At 33.2% G+C, this 16,118-nt stretch overlaps 1 protein-coding gene across 2 annotated transcripts in view; it reads left to right on the top strand.

Annotated features, from left to right (window-relative positions):
• The first annotated feature begins 7,892 nt into the window (after positions 1-7,892).
• The window catches only part of LOC123539166 (low affinity immunoglobulin epsilon Fc receptor-like), a 33,893-nt gene continuing 25,667 nt past the window's right edge, over positions 7,893-16,118 (top strand). The window contains exons 1-2 of one of the 2 annotated variants that reach the window (XM_053530031.1): positions 7,894-9,627; positions 11,516-14,928. In XM_053530031.1, coding sequence (XP_053386006.1) covers positions 8,417-9,627; positions 11,516-11,549 — 1,245 coding nt within the window. In that variant the 5' untranslated portion in view covers positions 7,894-8,416 and the 3' untranslated portion in view covers positions 11,550-14,928. Of the gene's footprint in view, positions 9,628-11,515; positions 14,929-16,118 lie in introns of those variants that run through there. The other variant, XM_053530030.1, reaches the window with a different exon arrangement.

The raw sequence follows: 16,118 nt of genomic DNA, 5'->3' as shown, positions 1-16,118 counted from the left end.
CGCACACATACAAATCCTACTTAGCCATTGCCATTCCTTGGATCGAATAATTGGATTCCTACCAATAGAAATAAATGAAAATCTCAACCAACCCATTTACATCGGGGTTATCTTTTCCAGCGGTGGTCTTTGTCCAGCGGGTGTAGGAATAGCCGTAAGAATTAAATTTTAAATTTTGAATTTCGATTTTCTAATTGGTCGGCTCTAATGTCAGTTTTTTTAACTAGTATGTAAACAGATTTGACATTTAAGCCTTAACATGCTGGACACGATTATTTCTGACTTTGCGAACGGTGTATATCATGGTCAGCCTGTATTTCCGTGCAGTCTGATCAGAATCTGTACTATTCGCTGTTCAGTCAGTATCGTTTTGAGTAAGAACTTCTTTGAACAGTAAATCGTACTGTCCAAATTGGAAAATGGACAGGACAAATGCATAATAGACATATAGCAGGTTAAAGGATATAATTCAGGCTCGTCGTTTTCCTTTAAATTTGAGTTTTTGTGTTTAAGCTGGCTTGAATCTTCCAGGTTGTTCGAAATATGATGCCCTTCTAGCATGTTCGAAATAATGCCTGTTCTGTTAGAAATTCTGTCTTTTGAAAATTTGAATTTCGATTTTAAACCAGGCCCGAAATTAAATGCTAGCTTAAATTCAACACTTCAAAATAATTGTTAAGTAATTCCGCTTTTTGAAAGGTTTGAATTTCGATCAGCAAGTTTTAAAATAAAATTATCGAGCTTTTGCAATAATTTGAATAAAAGCTGTTTTCCTACGCCAGCGCAATTGTGCATTTCAGCATGTCAAGAAAGAAAAAATACAGTTGATATTCTTTGATAATTGAGAAAAATTATAGCGAACGTTCGAGTAATGCCGGTAATAGAGAGTTTGAGATTTCAAACTTCGCCTTCCCCTCCAACGTTTCTCGTATACATTTTGGGTAAAACGTCACCGATATGCGTGTATTTTATTTATATCACACGTTGCTACTAAAGTTTTCCATGTAATATCACGTAAGCCTAAGACTTCTCTTTATTACTATGCGAAATAAAAAGCTTAGTTTCAGGATTTCTGCTTATTAAGTTATTTGATTATCCATATATATAATTAGACTAAATTTGATGCGAAACACTATCAATAGGTATAAGAATAATGAAGTTTTGTATGGCTAATGAATTTAACTAAATACATTGAACTGAACCTGGAAGTATGAAGTTATCAACTGATTTTGAGAAACTTTGAGATTTTGTTCAAACTTTAACTTCTACGGCATTCTTCTTGTGTCCCCAGGCGGTATCGATTTTACCAGATGGGCCTTTTTGTCGTATGAAGTGAAGTTTTGAACGTCCGAAGATGTGATATCACGAAAGTCGAAACTTCATTCTTTTTACATCTACGTACTCTGTCCACATACTCGGCATCAAAGACTGAAATCTGGATGGAGGCACATGGCATGACAGTCATTTTACTTGAAAAATAAATAATTACTCGCGATTATCATTTGGTGGAACATTTTATTTTCACATCCAAATAAAATCAATCTATTTCTGTCGGACACTTAATACGACAATTGCGTTTTAATTGTAAACATAAAATGGTACTAGGAAGACGGAAAATTCTTCTGAAGTATCAGACAATTTCAGATCTATGATATCATGATAAGAGACGTTTCCTGTTAGCCGTATGGGATAACTCCATTCTTTAAATGCACGGAACCAGAGCCTAGCAGAGGGACATTGTGGGTTCATTCCCCCTTTGATTCTTACATTTTACAAAGAAAGTCGGTCTTGAAACTCGGTGTGACCCTACCCTACCCCTACCCCACTCCCCTTCCCCCCCCCCCGCCCCTGAAATGGGTGACCCCTCTTTAATGTTGGTGTCCCTCTTACCAAAATTCCTGGATCCGCAGATGCTTTACTTATAAAATAGAGTATTAAAATCATATTGTGCTGTCTGAGAGTTTGGCATTATACAGAGTCATACAGAGTGTCATTATCACGTTGATATGATCATTATAGGTTATTAACTTTGTATGTGGATATATGCACGAGTTCTGCAGCGGTAATATTGCGCGACTTTAGGAGCGCAATATTGTCCGCGAAAGAACGAGTGCACATATCCACATACAAAGTTGAAAGCCTTTTTATTACATATCCACTATCAAATGATTAATTTATATCTAAATTATCGTTCTGTCACGAAAGACGGGAAAAAATACGGGAAGAAAACTCTCCGAAAACGCAATAAACAAATCAAATTGACGCGCATTAATATTTTCCGCGAAAATGACGTCAACTTGTTGTCGCAACGTGCGCGTGGACGCCATGGACGTCACGCGATTCTTTCCATTACAACGTTAAGAAAACATTCCACGTCCTGTATAAGTCCAACTTATGACGTAATTATAACTTTCATTTCATTTCAGTCTGATAAATTACTACGTGCCAGTATCTAATAGGTCAGATTAATCAAAGTGTAAAAGTAAACAAAATGTTGCATAAATTACAAATTAAACAATTTTTCATATTTTTTTTTTTTTGGTTATCGCTCTAATATCCATGCTGTGATTATATTAATTGAAATGTTTTTTATTTAATTTTCATTTTTTCATTTTTAAAACCTCTTATAAAATTCCTGCCCTTTCGGACAACTGGTATCAAAATGCACGAAAAAACAAACGATCATAATTACGGATAAATTGAATGGGCGGATTAAAAGAAATAAGGTTCATTCTAATGTTTGAAATCTCAAGGAATTTTAATCGAACTTCAACTTCATACGTTAACTTCGCAAGAGACGTTGAAGGGGAAGGCGAAGGTCGAAATCTCAAACTGTCTATTGACAATGTTTAGACAACTTGAAGACAATGTTTATTTTCTACTGGAAAACTGAAGTTAACATGACATAACGGCTGAAATCTTATGCTCATTTACAAAATGTTTAGACAGGACATTGTTTATTTTGTACTAAGAAACTGAAGTTAACATGAAATAATAGCTGAATAGACTGAATAAATAAAGGGTAAAAGTCCGTTGGCATTAGCTTTAAAGTGTAAATAATGAATTATATATTTCTGGTTAGAAATATAATATTTCAAGTTTCTATATAACAGATACACAGACATAAAGTATACTTGAAAAAGACCATTTTCTTAAAAATTCTATATTCATAAAAAGACAATATGTATCGAATAGTATCACATCGTGTGCAATAATCAAACATCTATATTTTTTCATCAATTTAGATAAATCAAATGGCTCATTGACGCTTCACGCGTTAAAAATCTAGAGATTCTTATTTTCAAATATGGTGATAATGGTCAAAAACCGGTAGAATTTTTTTCGATACTTTCAAAATGTGATATTTCCACAGAATTTTATTCAGATAAAGGTAACTGTACAGACTGTCGGAATTCAGCCCAATAAATTTTCCCTACATAATATCTAAATCAAATTCTATATTGTTAAAAAAGTTCTATTTTTCCGCAAGCGCATTAATTTCCTCTTATTCCTTCGATTAACCTATGTTTTATATTTCAAAGAATTCCTTAAATCTTCGAAATTTTGCATTCTAAGACTACTATGATCTTGGTTTTAAACATTTCGAATGTTAAAACAATCATATAAAATTTCAATTTAATCAAGGTATGAATGCATGTGGTTCAAACAAGACAAAATGAAGGATGCTGTATGAAAAAAGTAGGTCAGTTTCACAAATAAATTTTATTTCTAATGTCGGTTTTACATTTTCCGTTACATACCGTTTTCTGATATATAATGTTCAACCCCTTTCCCACAGAACTCCAAATATTTTTGTATAGGACCATGTTAAATAGGTAAATAAAGATAAAGCGAAAATCTTGTACAATTGGCATTCTATTGGCATTCTATTAATAAGGATCGAGAATTCCGACTTCAAACTCCGGCCAAGGAGCATGTTCTTTAGGAGATAAGGCTATTCACTTTCCGACTTTGATTCAAGCGTTTCCAAGGAAAAAAGGTACAGTAATCACTGAAGCAAGCTAGGAAAAATATACAAAATCCTTAAACGCTAGGTTGTCAGATTCTCGGGAGTAATGTACAGAATGTAGAAACGCTGGTTAGGTCGCAGCTTCTCAAAACCCAGAAACGCTACGGAAGAAATGTACAGAATCCAGAAATGCTGGTTAGGTTGTCAGCTTCTCAGGAGAAAGGTATAGAATCCAGAAAAGTAAGTTAGGTTATTTGTTTCTAAGGAGGAAAGTGTAGCATGCATGTACACTAGTTAACTTGCCAGTTGGTCCTTATGTCAACCTCTACCTCGATTGTTTAAATCAATTCGTCAAAAGACATGGCCGCCAGAGGGCGTGGCCACTTTTCTCTGTATGTCTTTATTAGAAATTTAAAACCTACAGTCGGCGAACGATAATAAAAATGGCGCGAAAATGTCGTGCGAGTCTAAGAAAGATAATTTAGGTTGGTCAGTTATCACGGTAAATTAGAAAGGCATTCTTATCATACTTGTCAAAAAAATTGACATTTATATGAATGGCGAAATAGCTCAGGTGGCTAAGCTATCGATTTTCAAATGCAGTGCGGAAAATAGCACGGGGTCGAAACTCGCAAGAGGTTAATTTTTTAAGGAAATGATTTATGTAGCCCTGCTTAATTTTTGTTTTATTTCAGTTTGATTTTCAGTTTGTCTTCTCTTTTTCTATCTTTTCTTATTACGTGTATTACTTTTTTTCTATTTTCTTTCTCATTGTTTAATCAATGAAATTTTAATCAATACAATTAAATACTGAAATTAGAAGAAATAAAGAAATCAGAGACAAATGCTCATCATTTCAAAAAATTAATAAACCTATAGAACTTGTCAAATGATCTTCCTAGAGTCCTCAGAATAATAAAGTCGCTCAGAAGAAACTTTTTCTATGTTTGCCATTTCGAGCTATGGAATGGTATGTTAGTGTATAATGCTGGGGTACTGTACTTACATACTATCGGTAAAAATGGATTTTCACGAAAAATCCGTGCATGCTGTATTACCGTATTATTTTCAAAGCCAGTGGAAAACCGGTAATGTATCTATGCTGAAAAAAGTTTTAAAAAGTTTACTTCAACCCAGTATCGAACTCCGGACCTCGGGTGTCATACCTAGCGAGATACTAATCCATACCGTCTAAACGTGATTTACCTAAACAGGTAACAGATACGCTCGGCTGTGTTTGTTTACAAATATCAAATTATCGTTCGACCTCTGTATCTGGCCCGATTTTAAAATAATCATACACAAATGGTATGTCTGACCTTTTACCATAATTGTTCAAACTTTTTTGATTCGTCATAAAATATGGCCGTCAGAGGGCGTGGTCAGTCACTTTTCCCTATATGTATATTATAATGGAAACATTAAACATTTTCTTCTGTAAAACTGATGGCCCAATTTTATAATATTTTTTCACAAATGGTCATTGTGTGACCCTCTACAATTAAAAAAAAAAATATTCCGATTTGTCTAATTGTCAAAACAACATGGATGACAGGGGGCATAGTCACTTTTCCCTATATGTATAAAGTAGAAACTTAGAAATTCTTCTTGTTTAAAATTGTAAGCCCGACTTTAGAATAATTTCACACAAATTCTCCTTGACAATGTGTTTCTTTGCTTATGAGTCCTTATTCAACTTTCACTTTCGGGTTCCCTCCCCCTGCCCCCGGCCCCATATTGCCCCTTACCATTTCCTTCCCCTTATATATTTAGCATAAATTAATTGTTGGCTGTTTGAAGCAACACGTCTGAAATATTTTTCCATTACAGCTTCTTTTTGTTGTGGGCCTACTTTGCAAATGCGTGGCTCTAGGGCTTTGTTTTTAGTGCTCTGTGCTTCCAAGAAGTCTACCCTTACGCATTATCTTTTCTACTAATAGAGTTCAAATTTGTCTGATTCGCCAAGAACATTGCCGCTAGAGGTATTTTTTTACTTTTCATCAACGATTTCTTTAAAGAACATCTCCAAAAACACTGAGAAGATTTTGATGAAACTTTACACAAATGATCTCTGTGAAGGCCCCTTTCAAAGTTGTTAAAATGGTTCAAGTTCACTGAAAATATGAGTCTTTTAGTTAAAAGTGGTTTATCAGCTATTAGATGTTAAAAATATTTTTCTCTAGAGCTTTGATATTTGGCATGGGTTTGACTCTCTACCGTAATTGTCCTAGTTATTGCATTCAGGTCAAAAATAGCCACGCCCCTATGTGTGAAATGTACTTACTATAGGCTTATATATAAGAAAATCTTCTTTGAATAGATAATAGCTAGAGCCTTGATATTTGACTTGTAATATCAGCGTTGTTCTGTCTAAAGTAATTTTATAAATTATTGCCTTAGGTTCATAAATGAGTGTAACATGTACATGTATATTATATAGTCTTACAATTGAAAGAAGAAACCTAACTCTGTACGTGTACCATCGCGTTATACAATCACACTTGAAACCTTGTACACAGGTGAGCGCTGTAGGTCAATGCCCCTCTTGTTATGATGTATTAGACCTATTACATGTATAATCAAAATAATGAAGCAAATCAATTAACATAAGCATTGTGAATACGTTATACGCCGCATGAAATGATCCACTTAGACTACTCCTCTGAAGAACATAGAACATCTTCATATGTTTAGATTAAAACATATTTCCGCTAAAGTTTAATTCTTAATAAACAAACCAACAAACCTTAATGAATAATTTAGAGAGAAAAGTTTTTTTTTAGGATAAAGATTTTATTGTATCATGTTAGACTTAAAATAAGAAAACCTTTTTGATAATTGATAACAAAATGTATACGGTATTGAGGAAAATATGCAAGATCTACAAGTTTCTGAAAATATTGTAGAAAGAAAAGATCCGAACAACTAATTTGAAGGACATTTACTTCCCTTATTATCTACAAGTTTGACGTGATGTCTACTTTAAAAGTTACTAATATCAACATCCGGTCAGGTTTCCACTTATTTCTTAGATTCCGTGGAACTGCTTGCAAATTATGCATGTTTATTACCTGGAACATTTAACTACATCAAGATAATGCATCAGAATTATGTTAATGGTGTATATAGGTTAAATCTACGAGATCAGAAGGATGAAAACAATCTTATTTCCAAAGTATGATTATACAAAGTTATGTTTTTTCTTTCAGACGAGAAAATTAAATATTCACAAAAATAACAAATGTGCACTATATTTCACAATATAAACACTCTCTCGATGTGGGTTGTAGACCTCACTTGGAATGTAAAATTTTCATATAAATGTGACGAAGCCATTGAACTGTCTTATAGAAGATCGATGGTTCTACCCATGTAACAGCCCATGCCTGGAAAAATGTCTGAAGTGCCTGAAAAATGTCTATAATGTTATTTAAGCAAACGGACGTCAAACAAATTGTCAACGTTTTTCATAAAGGTTTATTGTTATGTCATTATTTGACATGTCACGAGGTTTCCGTGTTTTGACTTATATATTTAGGTATAATCTAAACATAATTTCCGCGGATCAGTTAACACTAAAATTTATGGGCAACACCCACCTTTAATCTCCTGTATCAGTTGTAAATATGTTTAAAAAAGGAAAACATAGTTTGCACGTGAATCAAGCAATATTTTACATATGAAAATATTGGCCTGAAATCCCAGGGAATCCGACATTGCGAGTAAACGGCACAGACATAACATGTTTTTTTTTTATATTTTATTCTGGCTTTATTTCATAAACAATGTTTTCATTGGTGCAGGAAGACATGCTTAATTTGCATATAGAGCGGCGCCGAGAAAAAAAATGTTGTCATATACTGCTTAGATGTTAAGCGGTTACTATATTGTGCGCATATTAATCTTTCTAGGATACTTCTTTAGTGCCATTCGGCTTTAACGCGGCAAAACTATCATTGTCAGTTAATTTTTTTTCATAAGACAAACAGTGAATAAAGTCCCAAACTGATCGAAGACATACTTTACTTTTTAATGAGGTGTATATTTCATTTAAACATGTATCTTTTTGCAAGCTTGGCACCATTGTTATTTATTATGAACTTACTTTAAATTTAAAAATGCCATGTAACACGGTATACTAAATCCTTAAGCTGTTATCAAGAAATAGCGTTCCAAACAGACGTGAAAACCAGTCTGAGTTATCTCAAAACACCTTTGTAGATACTTGATCATTTCTTGGAGAATTTGCATCATGTGAATTTAATCGCTTTGTAACAGCTGTTGAACTTGTTCTGCGTGATAAATAATCTTTCCATATAGTAATGAATTTACAAAATTTTATTTGAATATTTTCGTAAATATCTTAAATTCAAGAAGGCTTAGGCGTTGTATTTTTTTTAATTTAGATCGAAAATGTTTGATTAATGATTGCAAAATAAAAAAAAAATGTGTATTTTTTTGCAATGCGTTTTCTTTGCGACAATAAGTGTCATGAATGTTGGGGGTAAAACTTCTCTGAAACGAAGACTTGGAGTATTGGAACAGAGGATGAATGTGATGGAAGTTCGCATGAATACTGACAATGAAAAAACGATTTCCCTGGAACAAGATATAGAGGCACTAAATACGTCGCTTGTCTATACAAAGGATCAAGTTTGTTCCAATAAAATGAAAAAAGGAGACGGACAGGAGGTAAAAAGTCACTCTGATAGGGTGATTGACATCCACAGATTTAGTAAAGCACGTGTATCTGTAGATTTTGCGAATGAAAAGAAATGGCTACGTGAGAAAATGGTGGTATTTGAAAACGTCATACAGGAACAAGGACAATTGATAAACATAAGCATTTCTGAAATCAGAAGTAATTTAAGAAGTCACGAACAAGCAGTAAATACAAAAGTTGTTGATGGATTGCAAACAAACTTTAACACGATGAACGCCAGTATGATCAATATTGTAAAAGATATAGGAAGTAATATGTCATCTCTCAGTTCAGAAATTGTGGACATTAAAGATAAAGTAGTGGCAGTTGAAAATGAAATAAACGAACAAGAAGTCCGAATAGACAGTCACAAACAAGCAATACATAATATATTAAACGTTCAAAGTGCAGAAATTAAGGATAAATTGCAAACGAAATTTAACATGATAAATGCCAGTATGATCAGTATGAAAAAAGACATAGAAAGTAATATGTCATCTCTCAGTTCAGAAATTGCGGATATTAAAGACATTGTAAATGCCGAAATCCAAGAGATTTACACCCCTCTGTTACAAAAGTTAAGTGCTGAAATCCAAGAGAAGGACAAGCTTATTAATGAACAAAGACTTGAAATAGGCAATCTAAAACAAAGTGTAGACCAAATGAGTGGCTTTTTGTTACCATGTCCCACAGGGTGGACTAAATTCAAATCATATTGTTACTTGTACGTTAAGGATAGGATGCCGTACTATACAGCACGAGAAAGATGTTCATCACAAGGAGCAAGTGTAGCTGATATCCAAAGCAAGGGGGAGAATGATTTCATCGTTAAATTGTGTACAGACAGTGGACAAAAATTTGTTAATACGTTGGACACGGTCTGGATAGGAATTACTGATGAAGTAACAGAGAATGTGTGGATATCTGACAGGACGGGCAAACAGGCAACGTACACGTACGTATAAAACAGAGAGAGGGAGAGAGAGAGAGAGAGAGAGAGAGAGAGAGTGGGGGGGGGGGGGTGAGATTTCATTCATTTTAATAATATGCAATTAATTTTAAAAAACTAAATTTCAAAAATGTGATACAAACATGTTTTTCGTTGCTTGTTTTATTATTACATAAACTTTGATTTTAAGAAACGTCCTTATTACTTCATATCAAATAGGAAAAACAGTCCCCTCAAACTGCAACCACATATCACTGTAAATATGTATTTGTACATGATTGAAGTATACGTAAATAAAACATTGAAAAAAGTAAAACATGTAAATAACGAGGACAAGACAAGCTTTTTACTAGTAAATGTTGCAATTTACTATGTTACTGTTTGAAATAGCTGAACTTATTTTTTATGAAATCCTAGTAAATTGTAAATGGGCGAATGTGCATATGAAATAATACTTTGGATATAAAATTATTCTAAGTAAATAATAACGTTCCTCAAACAGTTATAATAATAATAATAATACATTGTAATAATAATAATAATAATAATAATAATAATTTTATTTGTGCACTTCATGTCAATACAAATTACATAGCATATTACACAATAGCAGTATTTCTCAGATATCACAGTTGTAACAAAGAAATGTCATCTATTACATAACTATGAAAATAATTCATTAGAGGATGCTATTATTGTTCTGATAATATAGTGACTGAAACAAAATGTTAACGATATCGATATCACAGATAATTGTGATACTTATTTCAGTATATATAGTTATAAATAGCAGACAATGTACAGGATTGTTCGTATAGTTTCGGCATTTACGTGCAAAAACTTATTTCCAACGGGTCCATGCTGTAACATCTAGATCTTAAGTGACTAATTATTCTAGCAAAACTGTGTCACATGATGGCATAGAATCTTATGGTTTAAAGGTGGTCAATCACATTTAAACAACATTTAATGATATTTTTTACTTTTTGTATATTCTGGTAGAGAATTATTTAAGGAACAAAAAGACCGATTACATAGAGTTAGATTCCTATTTGAAATGTATATTTTATTATTTTTATAAAATTTTGTAATTACTCCCCTTTAGTATGAAAGTATATAAAAAGCTGGGTATTTCTTTTTATTTCGATACGATGTCTAGTTTTACATTTGCATTTGATAGACATATCAACTATTGAACAATCTGAACCAAAATACAAGTTTAAAAGCTGTGTGTAGCTTCTGAATTCATTTAATTCCAATCTATCTTGGTTGCGCAACCAAGATAGGCAAAGGGAGGTAATAATAATTTTTCAAACTTGCGTTTCTAATGAATTCCATCTAAATACATAATTTTTAATGCAAATATTTTACAAATATATTACAATATGTCTAATATCTATACATTTCCTTAGGCAAAGTATGTTTATCAAATTTATACTTATGATAAAATAACTCTATCTTGGTTGGGCAACCAGGATAGGAAAATGAAATTTTAAAAAAACCTCCAGTGAAAATCTAATTTGTATTAAGTGTTAAGTGAACATAAATGAGTGTAAATGATCAGATGCTAAAGTTTCGAACAAATCCGTTACATGGCCAAAATCTGATTATCCACCTTTAAAAGTTAATACATGCTCTGGGAAATTATTGCTGAAAGTTTGTTGAATGATTAAAATTAACCATATCTGTTTCTTTCGTTAACAGCTTGGATGATCACAATTAATTTCTATGTTGTTTGAAACCCCGAGTCGAAAAGATTCTTATGTCTTGTAATTCTCCGTCAGAGTCATATGCTTGTAAGCTTAGCATTTGTATTGTCTAGGACATAGATTGGTTGTTGTCTGTTAAGTGGCAATAGTTACTGAAAATGGTGTCTCCTTGTTGTTCGTTGCAGCAGAAGAACAAGAACAATGGTACAAGAGGAATAGCCACGTTTTTAATACGCTGCTTTCGTAAAATATAACCCGACAACAGCGTATGCCTGGAAGTGTAAACGATAGACAGCTACACAAAAGAATGTAATACTCATTATTGATGTGACTGGAATATAGGAACATTTTATAACTATATTTGAATCACTGTTTCTAAAATTAAACTGACATGTCTAATTAAAACAATTTTTGTGTACTTCGACGACATAAAAGTGAAAGTTTCCTTATTTTGCTTAATATCTGAACTACGTATAAAAATTGCTTTAAAATGTCATATTGTACTTTCCTTTTAAATATAATGCATTTTTAGAAAGAACAACGTAAGATAATTTGAGTTTCATGTTCCGATTATTCATCGGTCGATTTGTCACGTGCTTTCGCGACATCACATATTAATCATATAGGGACTGTCAAAGCAAGTATCAATTTGATGAAAAAAATCTCTTTCTGTTCACTTAATTTGCGGAATAATTAAGTTAAGATAAATCATAGATCTATGTCTTTAAAATATACCGGAGTATCCACTGAAACATTTTAGGCAGTCATAGAATATACATGTATTTGGCGACTACTTCATTGTCAGATGGCTTCTCACCACAATATTCCAGTTATTACAGGATAACCTTAACTCATGACTCGTATAAACGCATTCGTAACCATGAGTCCAAGTCGCAAATGTGACATACTGTCCTAAAACAGGCTTTAGATCTCTTCATCAGACAAAGGATTGCCTATCACAGTCTCTTCACCGGAAGTGAGCATTTAAAAGAACTTTATTCCATTAATCAGTATAGCAATTGGTCCTATCTGACGAGACATGGGGAGTCGGAGGCGTTTCCTCAGAGCTAAAGGTTTCTGTGCGCGACAAATGATATCATCTGAAAAGTCTAATAGTAAATGGCTGTTACAACTGATAGTTCTGGCTTACGCTTGTTGTCTTTAAAGTTTCAAACAAAAACATGTCACTCTGTAAAAATGATGTATACTTGATCATTAAATTTACCTTTACCCTTGCTAAATTTATAAAATGAACTGGTCCATCATTCAGTTGGGGCAATACCATTTATTATTCGAACAGGTGTTCACTGAATATTTACTGACGAAAATTAATCATCATATTTTAATGAATATGATATGAAAAAAAATAACCATCGTGTTGAAAACAATAATTTCTATTTAATATACATTAAAATAGTTGAAAAAAAAGCCATTTGTTTACAATAACACCTAGCGAAACAACTACAACACATTTTCCATCTCTGTCCAAGGAAACAAAAATCATTCTCTAAAACCAAAGAAAGTATAGTTAATGTGTCACTGCTGTGTATAGTGAAAACACGAAAAATTGGTTTTATTGACAACCAATATCCGCTAATACCGTAATAATGACAAGTTCACAGCAATAACGGATCATTGTGTTTCATCTATAAAACACTTTATATTACATTAGAAAGCACACAATAAGTTCAAAATATCATTGATATCAAGTTGCAGAGTCAATCACGAAACATACCTGCGGCAACAAAATCCAAAACGGAAAAAATATTAACTTAAGTTTATCACAAATGGTCATATTGATAACCTTCATCTTAATTATTTTGAGCGTGTGCGTCTGTTAAATAGAACACGTGCGTCAGATAGATATAGCGTATGCATCTATTAAATAAAGCGTATGCATCTGTTAAATAGAGCTATGTGTCGGATAGATATAGCGTAAGCGTCTGTTATATAGCGTTTGCGTCTGTTAAGTAAAGCATATGCGTGTTCGTTAGATATAACGTATGCGTCTGTTAAATGGAATTTATGTGTCTGTTAGATATAGCGTGTTTGTTGAATAAAGCGTATGCATCTGTTAAACCGGGTGTATGCGTCTGTTAGATGTAGCATATGCATCTTTTAGATATAGCTTTTGCGTCTGTTAAATAGAGCATATTTGTCTGTTACACATACCGTATGCGTCTGTTAAACAAAGCGAATATGTCTGATAAAGAGGACGTGTATGTTAAATAGAATATACGTGTCTGTTAAATAAAGCAAAATTGTGTCAGTTAAGTAGAACGTATGCATATGTTAAATAGAGTGTATATGGTTGTTATATAGCATTATGTCTCTGTTCAATAGAGCGTATGTGTGTGTGTTCAAAAGAACGTATGTGTCCGTTAAGAAGAGCGTATGCTTATCTTGAACAGAGCGTTTGATCTTTTGAGTAGAGCGTGTCTGTTAAATACAGCGTTTGAGTCCGTGTAATAGAGCGTATGTGTCCGTTTAATAGAAGTATATATTGACCATAAATAGAGCAGATGTGTAATTTAAACAGAGCGTATACGTCTGTTAAATAGAGAGTATGTTTCTGTTAGATAGAGCATATCCTTTCCGCACCTGTAACGTAATAATATTAGCATCTGGTGGCCCTTTCATGCTTCCGTAGAATAAACATTTATTATACGAAATTCATTTTGAAAATATTACTGAAATGTCTATGTCAGCAGCTCTCAAATACGGAAATATCTTACATCCTAAGCATATACTGACACTTTCAGACATCAAATAGGACCTTTTGGGCGATTTGACGAAGTTCCAAAAACCTCTATATACCATTGCTCCGTTACGGAACCGTGTGGGATTTGTGTTTATTCCGATTTCAGATATGTTTTCGTATATGAAAAGCTGACATGTCGTGCTAAAGCCCGGGTATTTTCAAATTGTTAGAAAATGGTGAAAATGACACCCCGTTAGCAAAGAATAAAATACAAAATAATAATGAAGTCCACGCGCATACATTTTGACGGGGTGAACCCTGCGCGTGACCCCTGACTATCGACCAATGCAAAGGCGACTTTCGTTTTCAAGTTTAGCCTGTCTACTCTAATTTTTTTAACTTCCGGAAATAGCTGAAGGTCGAGTGACGTCATTTTCTGTGTTGTCACAAACATACCTATGTCTGGCGAGATTGCATAAAAATGTGCCCGGTGTCCTATGGATATGTGTCTGTTCAATGGAACGTATATGCTTGTTAAATACATCTTACGTGCTTGTTAAAAAGTGCTTATGTGTCTGTTAAATAGTGCGTATCTGTTAAATAGAACGCATGCTCCTGTTCAAAAGAGCTAATATATGTTTAGGTGTCTATTAAATAGAGCGTATACATGTGTCTGTTAGATACGTAGAGCGCATTTCTTTTGCTAAATATTTTTAATTCAAAATGTCATGTATAACACTTAATGTTATATTTAGAAAAAAAAACATAGTATATAAGTATAAGAAAAAATTCCTATTTGTTTCTTTTTTTGGCTCAAAAACATAAATAACATGATTTACATTTCAAAATATTTAGAAGAATTTCAGTCTGTTTTTGTCGTTTCATGTATAGCCGTTGTACTTTTTTTAATATACATGTGACTGATTGTGTACAAAAAATATGGCAACAACTTACCTTATGTAATTATGTATCTATTTACAGAAACTGGAGGTTGTAATTAAATGTATAATAGTTCGAATCAATCGAGTTTTGTGTTCGAAGGTTTTTTGACAAACGATTTAAAAACACATAGCAAATTCAGAGTTCTACATCGTTAAAAAGAAATTCTATCAGGTTTAACAAAATAAATTTGCTCTCTTTTTTTTCCGAGTACCTTACATCTTTGAAATACGTTTTATTTTTCAGTAAAACATCTGGGTTACTGTTTTGAATTTTTTGTAACCTACTTTCTATTAATTTATAAGATTTTTTCTGGGAAATGTTCAACTCTATCACGATAAGATATCATGTGGAGGAAATCAGATCAAGGCAATGGCATAGATGGCGGAAATCCGGTCTATATGCTACCTTGAAATAGAAAAAAAAAACGATATTTTTCTTGAAAACAGATGTTACATACATTTTTTGTTAAATAGTTAGAGATTAAAGTTGTCGACTTGTCTGTCCGTAGATCATTCTTTCTGCTCGTCCGTTTAGAAATATTTGCCATCAAAATCTCAGAAACATTTCAAAGGATTTTGTCCAAACATAGATAAATATTTTACTATCACGTGACCGCATATGAATGCATCAGTGGACCTCCATGGCAGAGTGGTTATAGTCATTTACTATGAATGAATTTCCCCTCACCAACATGGGTTCGAAACCTCAGGATGCACAATTCTTCATGAGAGCAAGCCACCCAGCTGGCTTACGGAATTTCTGTGGTTCTTCCCAGACGCCTGCCCATGATAGAAAAAAAAATCTGTATGAGCACCTGAGGTCATCTTCTACCATCAAAAGCTAGAAAAATGGCCATATGACGTTAATGTGTCGTTGTGATTCTTAACCCAACAAATGCGTATCATTCACAATTTAGGGGGGATATGACTCTTTGAAATTCTACAGAATTCTTGTCTTACACGATTCCGATAAACGACTTCTCGGGATAATTCCTTCTACATTCAAGATGGGAGGACAGATTAAAGCCTCCATATTAATTATCTTATTAAATCTTTCTTGAGGGATGGATAGGACTGATTAATATCTAAGGGAAAATAAATCGTTAAGGTAGTTCTGCATATTTGGATCATTTTTTTCTACAATGT

The sequence above is a fragment of the Mercenaria mercenaria genome, chromosome 18 (assembly GCF_021730395.1).
Source record: "Mercenaria mercenaria strain notata chromosome 18, MADL_Memer_1, whole genome shotgun sequence".
NCBI classification, from domain to species: domain Eukaryota; kingdom Metazoa; phylum Mollusca; class Bivalvia; order Venerida; family Veneridae; genus Mercenaria; species Mercenaria mercenaria.
This window is presented reverse-complemented; position numbering and strand designations above follow the sequence as displayed.